The 18,273-nt window shown below is 39.5% G+C and overlaps 1 protein-coding gene across 8 annotated transcripts in view; it reads left to right on the forward strand.

Moving 5' to 3' along the window:
- The window catches only part of PPFIA2 (PTPRF interacting protein alpha 2), a 293,474-nt gene that overhangs the window by 187,410 nt on the left and 87,791 nt on the right, over window positions 1-18,273 (forward strand). For all 8 annotated transcript variants that reach the window (XM_079991813.1, XM_079991806.1, XM_079991807.1 and 5 more), the window contains 3 exons: window positions 6,360-6,461; window positions 10,181-10,345; window positions 16,743-16,817. In XM_079991813.1, coding sequence (XP_079847939.1) covers window positions 6,360-6,461; window positions 10,181-10,345; window positions 16,743-16,817 — 342 coding nt within the window. The remainder of the gene's footprint in view (window positions 1-6,359; window positions 6,462-10,180; window positions 10,346-16,742; window positions 16,818-18,273) is intronic.

Consider the following 18,273-nt stretch of genomic DNA (forward strand, 5'->3'; position numbering starts at 1 on the left):
GGATTTGAGCATTGTGTAGCCACAATCACTTCCTCTTCCCCCATGTCAGCTGGGAAAATCTTGAATGAGACCCATTTGTTTGTTGTTCGTAAAATGAAATTGTGTTGTCAGACACAGAACATGTTTCTAATACATCTGTATACATTTTGAAGCAATTGTCTTGCCAAATGTCCTTTTCAAGATGAACAATAACAGTAAAGCACAAAAATCTACTAAAATTAGACTTTCTCCTTCTGTTTACAAAATTCCCATTGAAGTGCAGTATCCTAAGTTTTATGTTTAAATTGCTTGCCATTGTGTAAGCATTCTATATAAAATAGGTCAGCTTATAGTACTGGCATTTGGACATTATGTTGGCAGAACAAATGTTAATTTTCTATCACTCTGACAGTGCAAAGTAGAAGGCATGTTGCACTAGATGTTGCATATTAATTGAAAAGGCTTTCATAATGTGCAACATCTGGGTTGTATGGAACGTGGCATGACAATCAAATATAGAAAAATAGATCTGTGTTAAATAAATGTAGAACATCCTAGGGCACAAAAGAAAGGACTGTGTGCATGGCTGAAATATTAGTCAAGCCAACTGAGAAATATGATCGTGCATTGTTTCTAAAATTTATTCAGGCTGATGGGGAAATTCTAGACAAACCCACAAGACAGGATTTGGATGGCATGTTCAACAGCCATTGGCTTAGGTAAGCATGGCTTGGGAGCAAAAAGGACCAGAAAGGAGCAAACCAGCTTCAAGCTCCTCCCTAGAAGCCCATGTGTTTGTGCAGTTCCAGTAAACCATAGTAGGGCTTTCTGTGTCATATGAACCAGGCCATTGCCTTTTTAAACCATTGCAAACTTTGTAAAATTATTGCATAAAAGCTCATGATTGCTTCTGTTATCAGACTCCAATCTCCTTTCTAAAGAGAGCTGTGCACTCCAACAGATGATGATGTCTCAATATGGCAGACGTGATCACTGATGACATTGTAGGGACACCTTCTCTTGAGGTGTCAGCCTCATCACAGGCTTAATTAACAGATCTGTTCCCATTAAGGGTGCCATACGATTGTCATACTGAGTTTCTCTCTCCTCAAGTTCACAGCTGTCCACACCTCAGCTTGATGGGTCAATGAAACCAGTAGCCTAATTATTTTGAAGGCAAACGTTTGGAACTCAAAATCTCTGTTCTCAGGCGGGATTTATCTAAAACAATTCTAAGTCTGTGGATCAAAAAAGATCATAATCACAGAGAGACCTAACCGAGCTGAACACAAAGCAACAATATTTCTGTGCCAGGGTGCTTTTTCTTTCCCTTTCCCCTCAAAAAGACTGCCTTCTTTTACTGCACATGAAATATGAATTATTATTTGGCAAAAGAATTTGTGCACACGGTAAATGTTTCTCTTGTTCAGAGGAAGTTTCTTGGCTGGGAAAGAAGAGTGAGGATCACTGTCAGCACCTTTTCACCTTGTCTGAAACCATTTACAATGAGAATATGTAGAAGATACCTGCAACCACTTTCACTGTCCTTACCTCCCATCTCCTAGTCTTCATCTGCACTGTGTGCTCTGAGCATTCCTTGGGTAGAACTTTTCTGTGTTATCTGGATTCCTACTTTTTGCTGTGTCACAGATCATGTGTGCAACTTGTACCTCCATTGAAATCAATGATAAATTAATCACTGAAATTGATTTCACGGGGTCTGTTCCTAAGCATGACTAAGGCTGCATTTACAGCATGTATTTGAAGCATTATGATCAGTGTCAGATTTACATATAAGCTAAACAAGCTATAGCTTAGGGCCCCACTCTCTTGAGGGCCCCCAAAAAATTAAAGGGGAAAAAACTGGATCTACATTTCCAAAATATAAGATAAAAAACAAATTAAATAAAATCTACATACAGCAACAGTGTTTTGTGTTGCGTAGGCTCCTGTGGTGTAAGTAATGGGCCCCGTCTGCTAGCCTGCTCCCTAAAATTGTATTTCAGTTCAACAATTACTTTGATAAAATACATATTTTGTTATGTGCAAATAGCTTTAGATACCTATTACCATAAATTACCATATAGGTCCATAAATTACCATATAGCATATATTCAACACAAAAAACAGTGACAATTTGTTGTTGACAAAGGACAGCTGGACATATCAAGGGCCCCATTACCTTCAGTAGCTTAGGGCCTCATCATACCTAAATCCGGCCCTGACTATGATACATCTATAAACAGTCATGACTTGCCCCCCAAAGGATCCTAGGTCAAGGGTGCTAAGAGTTGTAGGGAGACTTCTGTTCCCGTCACAGAGCTATAATTCGCAGCATAGTTTTAACAATAAAGCCCTCTTCACAGAAAGCTCTGGGAAGGGAATAGTGGCATCTCAACAACTCTCAGCACCCTACATGGGGAAAGCCATGACAGTGGTCTCATAGTGCTTTAAATGTATGGTGTGCATGTGGCATAAATCTGGATCCAACCCATAAATTCTGTGCGCAGAGAGCAGATGAGGACATGGAGGTCAGAAGTGGGCACAGCAGCTGGTATCTCCCTTCAGAAGCATGTGTTTTTTCAGATTTATGTGTCAAGAGCCATAGATATTTGTGACTTGTTTCTGAACACTATCCTGATAAATGTATGTGTTCATGGAATACCATGTAGCATCAGAAAACTAGTTATTCTTTCCCCATAATCTTCTGGCAATTCTATTTTTTTTTTGTTTTTCTTTAATTATTGAAGCCCCCTTTCCAAAAGTGGGTTATAAGAAAATTAAACATAATGTGGAGCAACATGTTTAGCCCTTCAAATTTCAGGATTAAAATGTGGGATTATCTGCTGAGTAATTTCTGTGCTTCACTTTTTAATTGGTGTGATAACCCCACAGTTGCCTTGTAAACTTTAAGAGTGCAGTTTGATCTGTCAAACTGTATTAGTTATGCAGCAGTTTCTACCTTCAGGCCTCCCAAACTATGACTGACCATGCAACATTTCTGCTGCAAACAATAATTCTAGATGACAGTATCCCTTTGGTTTCTGTGCATCTATGAGGCAAATGCAGAGCAGAGGTCATTATCATCACAAGCTGTTATGTAACTGCATAGAACAAAAGCATGCATTCCTGTGATTTAACGTGGGGCAACGTATTCTTAGAGACTTTGCTATCCGACAGTGCCTAAGAGCCAAGCTACACATCCAACTTTAAAATAACTTTTGTGTCAACAAATGGCATTTACCTGTGCTTTTGTCAAGCATGAATTCAAAACTGCTGTCTTACCCCATTATTAACTCATCCCTCAGGAGCCAAGCATGACAGAAATAATCTCGTTTTTAAAGCAGAAAGAAAAGCTTAATTTTCCTGTGAGGCAATTTGGGGGGGGTCTGCTATTATATCCCCAGTGGAAGATCTTTGTCTGTTTCCTTTCAGGACAGAAAAGCCAAAGCTTTAGATAGCTAGGTGCATCCTAGGTAAAGGGTAAAGGGACCCCTGACCATTAGGTCCAGTCATGGATGACTCTGGGGTTGTGGCGCTCATCTCGCTTTATTGGCCGAGGGAGCCGTTGTACAGCTTCCGGGTCATGTGGCCAGCATGACTAAGCCGCTTCTGGCGAACCAGAGCAGTGTATGGAAACCCCGCTTACCTTCTCGCTGTGATACCTATTTAGCTACTTGCACTTTGACGTGCTTTCAAACTGCTAGGTTGGCAGGAGCTGGAACCGAGCAACAGGAGCTTATCCCATTGCAGGGATTCAAACCGCCAACCTTCTGACCGGCAAGCCCTAGGCTCTGTGGTTTAACCCACAGTGCCACCTGCCTAGGTGCAGGTAAACAGAAAATTTAAGCTGATACTTTTTACCCCTAACACCAAAATAAATTTACTGGTTTGTGGGGGGTGAGGGATCTGATGTCAGCAATACTGAGATGTCTAAATAATACATGCAAGCAATGCATGTATTAATTTGGGCTTTTATTCCAATAAAATCAAGTTAGTTTTAATTGATTAAGTACAGTAATTGATTAAATCCATATAGATTTGCATACAATTGAAACAATAGTTTTGAAGGCAAGCCTTTGCTTTCAGATGGATATATGTGTGTGAATGTCACTGCAGATGTTAGCTTAGAAAAGTAATTAGACAGCATGTCCACTCCAGGTGCCCAAGTGGCTAGCTCTGCCACTGCCCCCATCCGGGCATTCAGACAGAATCCTTCCCCCTGGACCACTTTACCGGGGTACCCTAATATCTGATTAAGAAGTAGTGTGTAGGACTCCTTTCCTCTGTTTAGGCTAAGGATGTAACTCAATGCCTTTTTCTGTCAGCAAGTTGTGACAGTTGCCAGATCCTTGGTCCCAAATACAGCGACCAAGTAACTCCATAGCAAGGCTGTCCATTTACCCATGGTCAGCTGAGGCTGATGACAACACCAGCTGGCCCCATGGGAAAGAATCTCCCCTCCCAGTTTGCCCATAGCCATGCCAGGCTGCAACTGCCGCCCCTGCCAAAATGGTAAGCGGTTTTGTGTTCCTTTCTAATAATGAATGAACAAGTCATCAACTAAAAGCAGCTAAGTCAAAACACCAATTTTAGTTCCTCAATGAGATGAAGCTGGCTGAAATCCAGATATTTTAGTTTAAACAGTTACTGTATCAGAGTGATGAATGATTAACCTCTGCAAAAACTATAAATCATCAAATCTGTAATTTACTGCCTAACCTTATAAAAACCTCAGACACACTCTCCTGCAGAATCCACTCCTGCTTAAGCTTTTAATATTCTCTCTGTACTGTATTGATCTGCTTCACCGTGGTTTAATTAAACTAAGTGAATTATATTATTAAGGTATAATTATTTCAGAAGAGTCTTTAGAATACAATAACATAATGGATTGGAAAACCATTTTACGAAGTGACATATATGCTTCAGATTATTGTGTGTATTCTTTGAGACATTGAGGGTATTATCAGGCATAGGCAACCTTCGGCTCTCCAGATATTTTGGACTACAACTCCCATGATCCCTAGCTAACAGGACCAGTTGTCAGGGATGATGGGAATTGTAGTCCAAAACATCTGGAGGGCTGAAGGTTGCCGTTGCCTGCAATAGATTGTCAATAACAACTGCCGCCTAATAACAACAACTAAAAATCCTCCCCATTCCTAAGTTACATAGGTTGCTGAAAAAGAAGTTTGGCAGGAAAACCAGTAGTGGATTCTTGTGTGAAAGGAATTGTAAGCTTCATTCAGATAATGATCACAAATTCCTAGGCTGGGTATGATATCAGAGGCACCATGTTTTTTAATTCTTAGCATATGTCTTCCCACCCGACTACCATTTTGTACTGGGCTCTGGCTGGTGGATCTAAAATATTAAGCATATCCCACAAGTTCCATCCTGCCAGGTGAGTGGTTTGTAGCAGTCAATACCAATAGTAGCCTCACTGGCTTTGAAAGGCATAGGAGGTGAACTTGCATGGGACTGATCAATAATACTATGTGTGTTTTACTATGCCATGGGTATATATAATGTCACTTTCATCAAAGGTTTACCTTATAATGCTAATTAAAAGATGAAAGGATATAGTTGCAAGGAAAGTGTTCGGCTCTCCTCTCCTGCCAACAATTCTCTGCGGCAAATTGCTTCCACCTGATCAGTTTTGATCCAGTGTTTATTCACCTGATCTCCAAGATCAGAACTAAGCCAGAATGAGGGGGTGGGGGCATTTGCAGAATAGTGGGCAGATGATGGAAAGGCATGTCAGTTAACCCATACAATTGCCCTGGACTCAGCCACACATTTATGTTACCTCAGAAAACATAGGTTTGGGGACATATGAGTGCTAAGGAAACAGACAGTTTTGCCCTAAAATGTAATACAGTGGTACCTCTACTTACGAACATTCGCACCCCGAAAAGTCCGTAAGTAGAGTGCTGCTACTGCGAATACGCGAAGCACACAGATTGCTTCTGTGCGCATGCGCACAGGGAACTCGGAAGCAAACACTTCCGGGTTTGCTGCATTCGTAACCTGAAAAGCCACAATGTGAAGCAAGCGTAACACAAGGTATGACTGTACTGGTGGCTTCTGTTACAAGAATTTTAAAATACATTATGCGAACCTTATACTGACACCTGACAGCATATTTTACTGTTCAGTGGAATATAACTCTAGACTGTTGGTACTTTTCAAAGCAGGGCATAGCCCTGCATATTAATCTGAGAGAGGCATTTCATTCCCATTGTTTTCAAAAGTTCTTAGAAATTTTCCAGCACTCAAGCTTTAGTTCTGTTAGATTTTCTGAAATTGGAGATTAAATCAATACAATATTTTCATGCTAAATGTTTTCCTCTTGCATATTTTCTCCATCTTTGCAGGAATTTGCTGCACTTACAAAAGAGCTAAATGCATGCAGGGAACAACTACTGGAAAAAGAAGAAGAAATTTCTGAACTGAAAGCTGAAAGGAATAACACAAGAGTAAGTATAAAAATAATCAGTTATGCGTTTTCTGTACAACGATGTATCAGATAATTTTAGCACTGCTTTTTATCTTATAAAATTCTATGAGAATTGTGAAAATACATTCTGATGGACCAGAACCATCATGCCTGACTATTGACATGCTGGCTGCAGCTGATGGAAGTTAGAATCCAACAATATTTGCAGAGCCACTGGTTCATCAATGTCATTCTTTTGTAATAGCCTTTTGATAGTTCAAGTGGTTTGTTTGGAAATTCATATCTTGAGTTCTATTTTCCACCTGCTCTTTGGGGAGTAGTTTAAAAGTAGACATTCACTGATCAGATTTGGGTTGATTTAGCATTTATTAACTTTCTGGATTTCTCCCAGTCTGGCTTTTGATCAAAGTGTGAAATTGAACAGTGTCTAGCACCAAAAAGATTGACAGGGAAAATTTGGCTTCTAATCAGTTGATTCCCAAAACCTTTTCATGGTCAATGTTGTGACTGGAATATGACAGTGTGTGGACTGGTGAACATTCCTGGGATAATTTTTGAGCAGTTCTGACTTTTCAGAGCAGCGATATACCAAAGAGTGCTAATGTATGATGAGTAGAGGAGTCTTCCTTACAGAATTCCTATCTCCCTACCTTTCTGATCAATGTTTATACTGAACCAGTTTATATATGGAATTTTGGAGTTAGTGTTATAAGCATGATGAAACCTGGTCATGTGTTTGATGTTTCTTCCAACCCATGTACTACCAGTTTCACAGTGATTTCCTTCAGAATGGATAAATATATGTATGGAAACAAAAGTATCTTTGATGCCTTCATCCATTAGGCAGAAGTTGCATTTGGTAAAGCAAGTACCACTTTGTAGAAGTTGGGATCCACAGGAAAAGGCATATCTTTGGCAGCTTCTTAAATTAAGAGCTGTATTGTCTAGGAGCCCCTTACTGGTTTTCCCAGTTGTGATGTATGGAAGTGAGAGCTGGACCACAAAGAAGGCTTATCGCCTGGAGAATTGATGCTTTTGAATTGTGGTGTTGGAGGAGACTCTTGAGAGTCCCATGGACTGCAAGAAGATCAAACCTATCCATTCTGAAGGAAATCAGCCCTGAGTGCTCACTGGAAGGACAGATCCTGAAGCTGAGGCTCCAATACTCCAATACAATTCAAAAGCATCAATTCTTCGGCAATCAGCCTTCTTTATGGTCCAGCTCTCACTTCCATACATCACTACTGGGAAAACCATAGTTTTAACTATAGTGTTACGCTGAACTAACTCCAAGAAGTGAATAATGGATCCTTTACTTTTCTCATACCACAAAAAAAATTAATTGCAGCTATAGATGCATACACCGAGGTCAAAATAAAGACTTTTCACTGCAGGTTTGTTATGTTGTAGAAAACAAAACACTCCACTGGATAAATGAAAATGTGGAGTCAAGGGATAATTATGTCTGTCAACATTTTTGAGTGGCTTCACAATTCCTATCTCAGAACAATGCTGTAAGAATCGGAGTAAGAAATACGACTCAGCCCAGAGTCAGCTTCCGTGACTCAGCAGGGATCCAAACCTGAACCTCCCACTCCATTCACTTCCCCACACTTCCCCTTGCATGTCTGTTCAAGCATTTAACAAATACATACAGGATTTAAGGCCTATGAAAGTGAGCAGCTCCTAACAGTTAAACGTTCGTGCCAGGGTGTCTATTTATCTTAAGCAACTATAGAGAGTTTTTCTCTACTGGCATAATATATGTTGCTCCCTTACACCCCATTATGCCCAATATCAACAACCTCAGATATACAGATGACACAACATTGATTGCAGAAAGTGAGGAAGAATTAAAGAACCTCTTAATGAGGGTGAGAGAGGAGAAAGCAAAATATGGTCTGAAGCTCAACATCAAAAAAACTAATATCATTGCCACTGGTCCCATCACCTACTGGCAAATAAAAGGGGAAGAAATGGAGGCAGTGAGAGATTTTACTTTCTTGGGCTCCCTGATTACTGCAGATCATGATCACTGTCACAAAATTAAAAGACGCCTGCTTCTTGGGAGAAAAGTGATGACAAACCTAGACAGCATCTTATAAAGCAGAGACATCACCTTACCAACAAAGGTCCGTATAGTTAAAGCTATGGTTTTCCCAGTAGTGATGTATGGAAGAGAGAGCTGGACCATAAAGAAGGCTGATCGCCGAAGAATTGATGCTTTTGAATTGTGGTGCTGGAGGAGACTCTTGAGAGTCCCATGGACTGCAAGAAGATCAAACCTCTCCATTCTTAAGGAAATCAGCCCTGAGTGCTCACTGGAAGGACAGATTGTGAAGCTGAGGATCCAATACTTTGGCCACCTCATGAGAAGAGAAGACTCCCTGGAAAAGACCCTGATGTTGGGAAAGATGGAGGGCACAAGGAGAAGGGGACAACAGAGGACGAGATGGTTGGACAGTGTTCTTGAAGCTACCAGCATGAGTTTGACCAAACTGCGGGAGGCAGTGGAAGACAGGAGTGCCTGGCGTTCTCTGGTCCATGGAGTCACGAAGAGTCGGACACGACTAAACAACAACAACAACACTATGATGTGCTGTGCTTGCTGTAAAATAGTATAAATGAGTGGGGCAATGTTAATGTACTATTGTGAGTTGTGGTGCAGGGGGAGAGTAGGCTGTTTGCTGAGACCCTTCTAACCCCTGGATCCAGCAGCTGTTAAAATATAAGCCAGGCTAGCTTCCTGGTGAGATGATAGCCTAGGTAATGGGCCATTAAGGGAACAAAGGAAATGGGTCTGTGCCAGACGAGAAATGGATGGGCTCTCTCCTTCAACTGACCGGTAGTTTAAAAGAAATGGCCAGGGTTGAGATTTGCATGAGGTGAGCTAGGAGTTGGAAGGAAAGCTGCAGACTGGGAAGCCAGAGAGAGTCAGAGCTTGATTTCTGTTTGAATCCAAGGCTGCGACTATGGGGGAAGCAACAGGAGCAAACTGCAATCCAGGAAAAACCTGAGTTGCTGTTTGTTGCACTTCAGCTTTAAAGAGTGGGTTTTCACGGGGAAAGCTCTAGGGCAACAAAAAGAGTGCTCAGACATGGAGCTTCTCAGTATGGGCCTGTGCATGGAAAGAGCAGGGCAAAAGGTGTGGATAAGCCCTCTCTTTATTCACCTCTCCTCAAGTCTGTTTCTGCAGTCATGAATGTGGGAAATACATTCCAAAAGGTTACAAGAGGGAGTTTGTTACATGAGTGCTGGCATTGGATACAACCCCTTTTGATCAAATACAGAAACTCAAAATGTTAATAAAAAACGTTAGTTTTTTGCATATCTGTTCATGTTTTGAAATGCAGTTGTGCAACTAATTTCAGCATCGGTTACATACTGCACTGTGATATGTTTCTTTAATCTGACGGTTTAAGTAGTTCCATTTAACAATATTTCAATGTCCTAAAATGTCTTAGTTTGGACACAACAAAGGTGAGTGGAACAATTTGCCATCTTGGAAAATTTGCATGAGAGTTCAGTAGATATTAATCACATTTATACTTTATTCCCCTTTATGTTCTCTGCAATAATATCATGGAAAACTGCCAAACAGAGTCACCATAAACCTTCAAGTACGGTGAAACCTGCCTGTGTCATTATCATTTTGAACTAGAATTATGGTGCCGGTGACCTTCAGGTGAAAATGAGCTAACTTTCTTTATATATATATATATATATTGAATCCAATAGCTGTTACTGGAACATTTGGAGTGCCTTGTTTCAAGACATGAAAGGTCGCTGAGAATGACAGTGGTGAAACGGCAAGCACAGTCCCCCTCAGGAGTCTCCAGTGAAGTTGAGGTTCTGAAAGCACTGAAATCATTGTTTGAACACCACAAGGCTTTAGATGAGAAGGTAAAGTATGGGGAATCAGCTTACTGACTCAGCATATATTTCTTAAGCTTTGTCATGTATGCCTACACTAGACTAGTTCCCTCATTCTCTTGGCATATGTAACATAATAGTGTTTCCAGGGTGCCATTTTATATTCTTCCAAGGTCATGACAGAGGCACCAGGCCTCACACCCTGAATGGTGGTGGAGATTTCCATGGGACTTATGCAGGGCCATGGGGCCCTTCCAGGAAGTCAAACCCAGTTGATTCAGGCTAGTTGCATACTGTAAGTTGTTTATATTCCTTTTAGGCCCAGAGAGACAGAGAGAGATGGCGGAGGGGAGCAGGAGATGGAGAGAAAATCTCTGATGCTGTCCCCAAAGCAGTCATCAAGCTACATTTACGCATCCAAGTTGAACTAAATATTCTCACTACATTTATTTTTTTTAAAAAAAATTAAATAATATTTATTAAAGTTTTGAAAGTTACAGGGGAAAAAAGAAAAAGAATTAAACATAACAAAACCATACAATACAATACAATAAAAAGACAAAAATACTACATATACATAACAAACATAAAACAAAAACAATTAAAAAAAACAAAAAAACCACATCCAATGCTTTCAATGTTATTAACTTTCTTTTACTTGTTTCAGCGACCTCCTCACACCTCCCTTTTTTGTATTCCACTTCGATTAATTGTTTCAGCAAATCCTTTCCATCTTCCTCAATTTTCTGTCCTATCATTTAACTTAACAAATTCTAACATTATTTTTTCCTTTAATCCATTTACAATCTATTGTACTTAATTCTTTATAACATTTCTGCTAAAGCCATGTAACTTCACTCCAACATCTTTCTAACATTCCTTAATTTTACAATATTTCTGTAGATAATCTTTAAATTTCTTCCAATCTTCTTCCACCATCTCTTCTCCCTGGTCTCGGATTCTACCAGTCATTTCCGCCAATTCCATGTAGTCCATCAACTTCAACTGCCACTCTTCCCGGGTGGGTAAATCTTGAGTCTTCCAATACTTTGCGATGAGTATTCTTGCTGCTGTTGTTGCATACATAAAAAATGTTCTATCCTTCTTTGGCACCAATTGGCCGACCATGCCCAGGAGAAAGGCCTCTGGTTTCTTCAGGAATGTATATTTAAATACCTTTTTCATTTCATTATAAATCATCTCCCAGAATGTCTTAATCCTTGGGCATGTCCACCAAAGGTGAAAGAATGTACCTTCAGTCTCATTACATTTCCAACATTTGTTTTCGGGCAAATGATAATTTTTTGCAAGCTTGACTGGTGTCATGTACCACCTGTAAATCATTTTCATTAAATTCTCTCTTAGGGCATTACATGCCATATATTTCATACCTGTGGTCCATAACTGTTCCCAGTCAGCCATCATAATGTTATGTCCAACATCTTGTGCCCATTTAATCATAGCAGATTTCACCATTTCAACAGCAAGTTATACATTCTTGACAAGTTCTTAGTTTTGGGATCTAACAATTCTGTTTCCAATTTTGATTTTTCCACCTGGAAGCCCAGTTTTTTATCTGTGTTATATACCTCCATTATTTGGTAGTAATGGAGCCAATCTCGCACTCTATTTTTTAATTTTTCAAAACTCTGCAATTTTATTCTGTCTCCATCTTGTTCCAAAATTTCCCAATATTTCGGCCATTTGGCCTCCATATTGAGTTTTTTCTGAGCCTTCGCTTCCATTGGTGACAACCATCTTGGGGTTTTACTTTCTAACAGATCCTTGTATCTCATCCAAACATTAAACAGTGCTTTTCTAACAATATGGTTTTTAAACGCTTTGTGTGCTTTGACCTTGTCGTACTACAAATATGCATGCCAACCAAATACATTGTTAAAACCTTCCAGATCCAGCACATCAGTGTTTTCAAGAAGCAGCCATTCTTTCAGCCAGCAAAATGCAGCTGATTCATAATAAAGTTTAAGGTCTGGCAGGGCAGATCCACCTCTTTCTTTAGCATCAGTTAATATCTTAAATTTTATTCGAGGCTTCTTGCCCTGCCAGACAAATCTAGAAATATCTCTCTGCCACCTCTTGAAACAGTCCATTGTGTCTAGAATTTGCAATGTTTGAAACAAAAACAGCATCCTTGGCAATACATTCATTTTTATCACTGCAATTCGGCCTAACAATGATAGTTTCAAATTTGACCATATTTCTAAATCCTTTTTCACTTCAGTCCAACATTTTTCATAGTTATCCTTAAATAGATTCACATTCTTGGCAGTCATGTTTACCCCTAAGTATTTCACTTTCTTAACCAATGTTAATCCTGTCTCCTTCTGAAACTAATCTCTCTCAATCACAGTTAGATTTTTCTCTAAAACCTTAGTTTTCGTCTTGTTCAACTTAAAACCTGCTACCTGACCAAATTCTTGAATCAATTCCAATACCCTTTTAGTACTAGATTCTGGCTCCTGTAAAGTCAATACCAAATCGTCAGCAAAAGCTTTCAGTTTGTACTGTTTAGCTCCCACTTGTATACTTTTAACCAATTGGTCCTTTCTAATCATATTTAGCAGAACCTCCAGGACCGATATAAAAAGTAATGGAGAGATTGGGCAACCTTGTCGTGTCCCTTTCTCAATCTTGAACTCTTCTGTCACTACATTGCTCACAATTAATTTTGCCTTTTGTTCTGAATAAATTGCACCTATACCATTTTCAAAACCTTGACCTACCCCCATCCCCTGTAAATTCTTCTTCATAAAACTCCAAGAAATATTGTCAAAGGCTTTCTCCACATCCACAAATATCAGAACTACTTTAGTATTAATATTCACTTGTAATTTTTCTAAAATATTAATTGTGCTCCTCGTGTTTCAGACAAATGTCTGCCTGGGAGGAAGCCCGCTTGATCTTTATGAATTTCTTCTACAAGCACCTTTTTAAATCTCTTAGCCAAAATATCTGCAAAAATTTTGTAATCCACATTAAGCAGCAATATGGGGCGGTAATTCTTAAGTTGTGTCTTTTCAGTCTCTGTTTTTGGTATAAGGGTGCTGTAAGCTTCCTTCCACGACTCTGGTGCTCTTTTCCCTTCCAATATTTCATTACAGACTTCCTTCAATGGTTGTATTAGCCATTCTTTCAAGGATCTGTAGTATCTTGAAGTCAAACCATCTGGTCCTGGAGATTTACCCAATTGCATGTTCTGTATGGCCCCTTCCACTTCCTGATCCGTTATTTTATAATTCAACATTAACTTGTTTTCCTGAGAGATTTTCTGTAGTCCATTTATTTTCAGAAATCGATCAATGTCCATTTCTTTCTGCTTCTCCTGTGTGTATAGTTGTTTAAAGTACCTCTGGAAGCACTTTCTGATCTCAACTGGGTTCTGTATATTCTTTCCTTCCACTTCCAAATTCGTAATAGTGTTAAGTTTTTGTCTTTTTTTTAATTGCCAAGCCAACAATTTTCCACACTTATTTGCCATTTCAAATGTCTTTTGTCTCATTTGTTTGATCTTCCATTCTATTTCCTGATTCATCATTTTCATATATTGTACTTGATATAACTTTATCTCTTTCAGGATCTCCTGTGATTTCTGTTTTGCTCTCAGTTTCTTCTCTCCTTCCTTTATTTTCTCCAGGATTTTATCTTTTTTTTCATTCAGGGTTCTCTTCTTAATTGCATTCTGTTGTATCAGAAATCCTCTCATAACCACTTTACTTGCGTCCCAGATCACTCTTTTTTCCACTGTAGTATTCATATTTATCTCAAAATAGTCTCTCAAGGTTTTTGGGGCCTTCTTAATCACTTCTTCATTCCTAAACAAAGTATCATTCATCCTCCATATGAAGGAACCAATTGGCATCAATTTCATTTCCATCTTCACAGCATTATGATCAGAACAAGTCTTGGGGCAAATTTCCACTTTGCTGGTCTTCGGAACCAGTCCTCTAGTTACCCAAATTTGGTCAATTCTTGTCCATGTCATTTTGGCCTCAGAGAAGAAAGTTCCCTCTCTTCCCAGAGGGTTCTTCGTTCTCCAGATATCAGCTAAATCCATATTTTCAGTCATGTCAAAAAAGGTTTTTGGTAGTCTACCATCTTTGGTAACTACCTGTCTCTGAGCCTTGTCCATATTTGTGGACACCACTCCATTCATATCTCCCATCAAGATCATATTGTAATCCATATAGTCCAACAGAGTCTCATGTAGCTTCTTAAAAAAATCCGATTTTCCTTCATTTGGTGTGTAAATGCCTACTATCAAAAATTTCTCTCCTTGTGATATTCTCACTACATTTAAAGCACATTTATACTACTTCAACAGTCATGGCTTCCCCTAAAGACCCAGGGAGCTACAGTTTACAACTCACAGACTTATAATTCCCAGTACCCCTTACAAACCACAGTTCCCATAAATCTTTGTGGGAAGTTACATACTTTAAATGTATGGTGTGGGTGTGACTGCCTGATCCAAAAATGTGCGGTCATTTCAAACAGTTTAAAAACCTATCAGTCAACTGTATGGGAGGAAAGGAGGTGAGAGGAGGGGTTTAACCCTATCCTTGTTCCCCTTCCCAAGCAACTGATCAGCAGAATGTTAATATTTTTGAAAGGACACCCATATTCATGTATGGATACAGGGGCACCTAGGCTTGCCATACGTCAGGAAAATTCCTGACATATCCTGGTTTTCTGGTGTAAAAATGATGTCGGAGGAATTTTGCCAAATCGGCAAAATGTCAGGGGAAACCCAGTTACAGAATATGGCAATGTGATGGAAAAAGCAGCAGAAACAGCTCCATAACCTTAAAGTCACTATTTTGGGGGAAGGTTTCTCCAAAGAAGCTCAACAATCTTGGAGGTTTCCTAAGAAAATCTCAACAACTTTGCGGGTGTCAGGAATTTTATTGTCTCTTATTTCCACTATGAGTAACTGAGGGCAATGCTATGCGAACACATTTAAACATTTTAAATGTCCCTGGAAGTTTTTGGGTTTTCTGCTGAACTTAAACGTTGTAGCTGGGACTTACATAATGAGCATTACTAGCAGTAGTCTTTGGAGATTATTATGGTTTATAGACTAATTTCACTTTCCAGTATTTGAGACTGATAAAAAAAAAACTATTAGGGAAGTGGTGACGCCTTGTTTTCTCAAACTACTTTAATTGATGAGAAATGAACTTGAACTTTCTGCAAGCAATTAATCAGAAACATCCTATGTATTGTACATTTTGTGTTTTAAACTCAGAATTGAAATTGAAGGATTTTCTCTGGCGGTTTGGGTGACGCAAGGTATGTTACGAAGCAACTGGTAAGCGTTGAATCTGCACTAAGGTGATTGCCTGCTTATTTCTGAGTGATTCACCAGACCTTCTGAACTGCTACAAACCTTCCAAAAGTGGATTGAATGCTGGCGCGTTGAATTATTGATCATAAATCCATCCGGCCCATGGAATCAGTCTGAGTGCAACATGCAGCAACAATGTAACCACAACTTCATTTGCAGATTCAGCACTCTCCAATTGCCCAGTAAGCCATGTCCAAACCAACTAATGGGATATGTCTGAAGGTTCATTGGTTATTCCCCCCCTACCCAACCCAATAGAGATTTGGGGATCTGGGTATGTGGTGATGTTTCTTACATGACTGGTCAAGTTAACCATAGGCCATTATTCAACAAACGGCTTCTAAAGCAGACTTGTTCGGAATCTTGAAAGTTAAAAATAGTGGTAGCTTGGTTCTCAAACTTAATCCGTTCCAGAAGTCCATTCCAAAACCAAAGTGTTCCCAAACCAAGGAGCTCTTTTCCATTGAGAGTAATGCAAAATGGGCTAATCCATTCCAGACTTTTAAAAACAACCCCAAAAAAGCAATTTAACATGAATTTTACTATCTAACAAGACCATTGATCCATAAAATGAAAGCAATAAATAATGTACTACAGTCACACAATCAATCAGTAGTTGAACTGGGTTCCACACAGTCACAAAAAAGAGCCACAAAAATGCAAAATAAATAGCAAAAACAGACAGACCTCTGCGTAACACTCAAAACAGAGCATGTTTTACTTTCAAAAAAAGTTTGCAAACCAGAACACTTACCTCTGGGTTTGCAGTGTTTGGGTTCCAAGTTGTTTGAGTACCAAAACATTCGAGAACCAAGATACCACTGTATAGCAAATGGATGGACTCAATTAATTTATGTGTGGGTGCAGCAGCTTCATATGGAGAAACTACCCAAGTCTTGCTAGAGCCCTTTCTTCCCCAGTTCCTTTTAGCCATAAAAACTGCACGGCAATACACCCAAGCCACACAATGGGGTATATGTGCCTCAAGTGCTCCCATCTATTTATTATTTCAAGTTCTAGAGCTCAAATAATTTGAATGGTACAATTTTTTTCTTCTTCTAGGTAAGGGAACGACTGAGGGTTTCTTTAGAAAGAGTCTCAGCACTTGAGGAGGAACTAGCAGCTGCTAATGAGGAGGTAAATACAGAACTTTTCTCTGTCTTGTATGATGTAACTTTTTAATCATATCATTTTGTGGATTAACATTAGATTTACAACCTGTGTAGATACTGCTTTGCTTCTATTCTGAAAATTTAGGCAATCCTGCTACTTTTAAAGGGGTATGATTTTTGTTTTTTGTTTTTTTCTGGGGAGGGGGTTACCTTAAGCTGTTAGAAACCCACAGCATCGAAGATAGCAGGAAAGTTTAAAAAACGAATTGTGACACTTAGGTTACAATTGAAGAGCATGGGTTTATACAGCTTTTTCAATACATTCACTGCAAAACTCGCTGTCTTCAGTCACAAGGTGGTGGAGTGAGCTTCCTCCCCTCCCTCCGTCAGCACCACCAGACAGAAAAACATCTTAGGACATTAAATTCAATGCTCATTTATTGTCACAATCATGCAATTTCTCCCTCCTATTTTTGAAGATGGGAAGAGCCATTTGAGCTGGACCTCCAGCCATTGCGGAGTGTTCAGTTCACACTGCTATCTACATGGTAGCAGTGAGGGAGCAAGTTTGCTACGCCACTCTATGAGCAGGGATGCTGTCCCAGCAAATGTATGAACAAGAGCACTCCTCTGTTCCTGCTGTTTGCAAAGTGGTCCTTTTACTGAAGTGTTTAAAAATTGTTTCTTTGCTTGATTCCATGAGTACATACATTACGTCCTCTAACAGTGAACTCAGGTGCTAAGTACCAGTAAAAACTGAGCCAAAAATGGGGCTACTGAGAAATAAGAGGAAGATCTCTGCAGGCTTGGGAGAATATTGAGGTTTGGAGAAGCACAAGAAAGCATTTATTAAATAAATCAAGGGGGCAAAACACAACCTAATGAGAACTGAGCATGTTCAGTGGCTGCAGTATGTAGAGTATCAGGTGAAGAAGAAAAGTGGAGAACAGAGGAGTGAGGAAAGTGGAATGCTCTGTTTTGAAGGAATAGCTGGACAGGAGCACTCCTATTAAGAGGAAGGAGACACTGCAATATTCTGTTGAAAAATCCCAGTTGTGTCTCCTGTCTAAGGAGTATTCCTGCCTAAGGTTCCAGCTAGCTGTTCATAATATCTGGGCATTGCTCCTATTGTTCTCAGAGAGTTACTAATTGTTTAACCAAGGAAGGAATCCAGGCACAACAGAAATGAAGAGGGAAGAATGGGGGGAAGCTACAAAAATTGCTGCTTACCAGTTTTACTATTTTTATCTTCCTCCACACCTGCAGTGTACTGATGATTTGAAATATATGTTAAAACAGTACCCTGCTAAGTATCCAATGTTTGAAGTCTATTCTGGCAAAGCCACTTGGTCTGCCTTTTTTCTGTGCAGCTGAATATTTTTTCTTCACAAAACCTTGATCCCTCATAACTGCCTCGGTGTATTTCTTAGCGTGGGATTTTCATTTCACCTTCCTGGATCATAATTACAGATTATATGTCA

The sequence above is a fragment of the Podarcis cretensis genome (genome assembly GCF_951804945.1).
Source record: "Podarcis cretensis genome assembly, chromosome: 10".
NCBI lineage: Eukaryota > Metazoa > Chordata > Lepidosauria > Squamata > Lacertidae > Podarcis > Podarcis cretensis.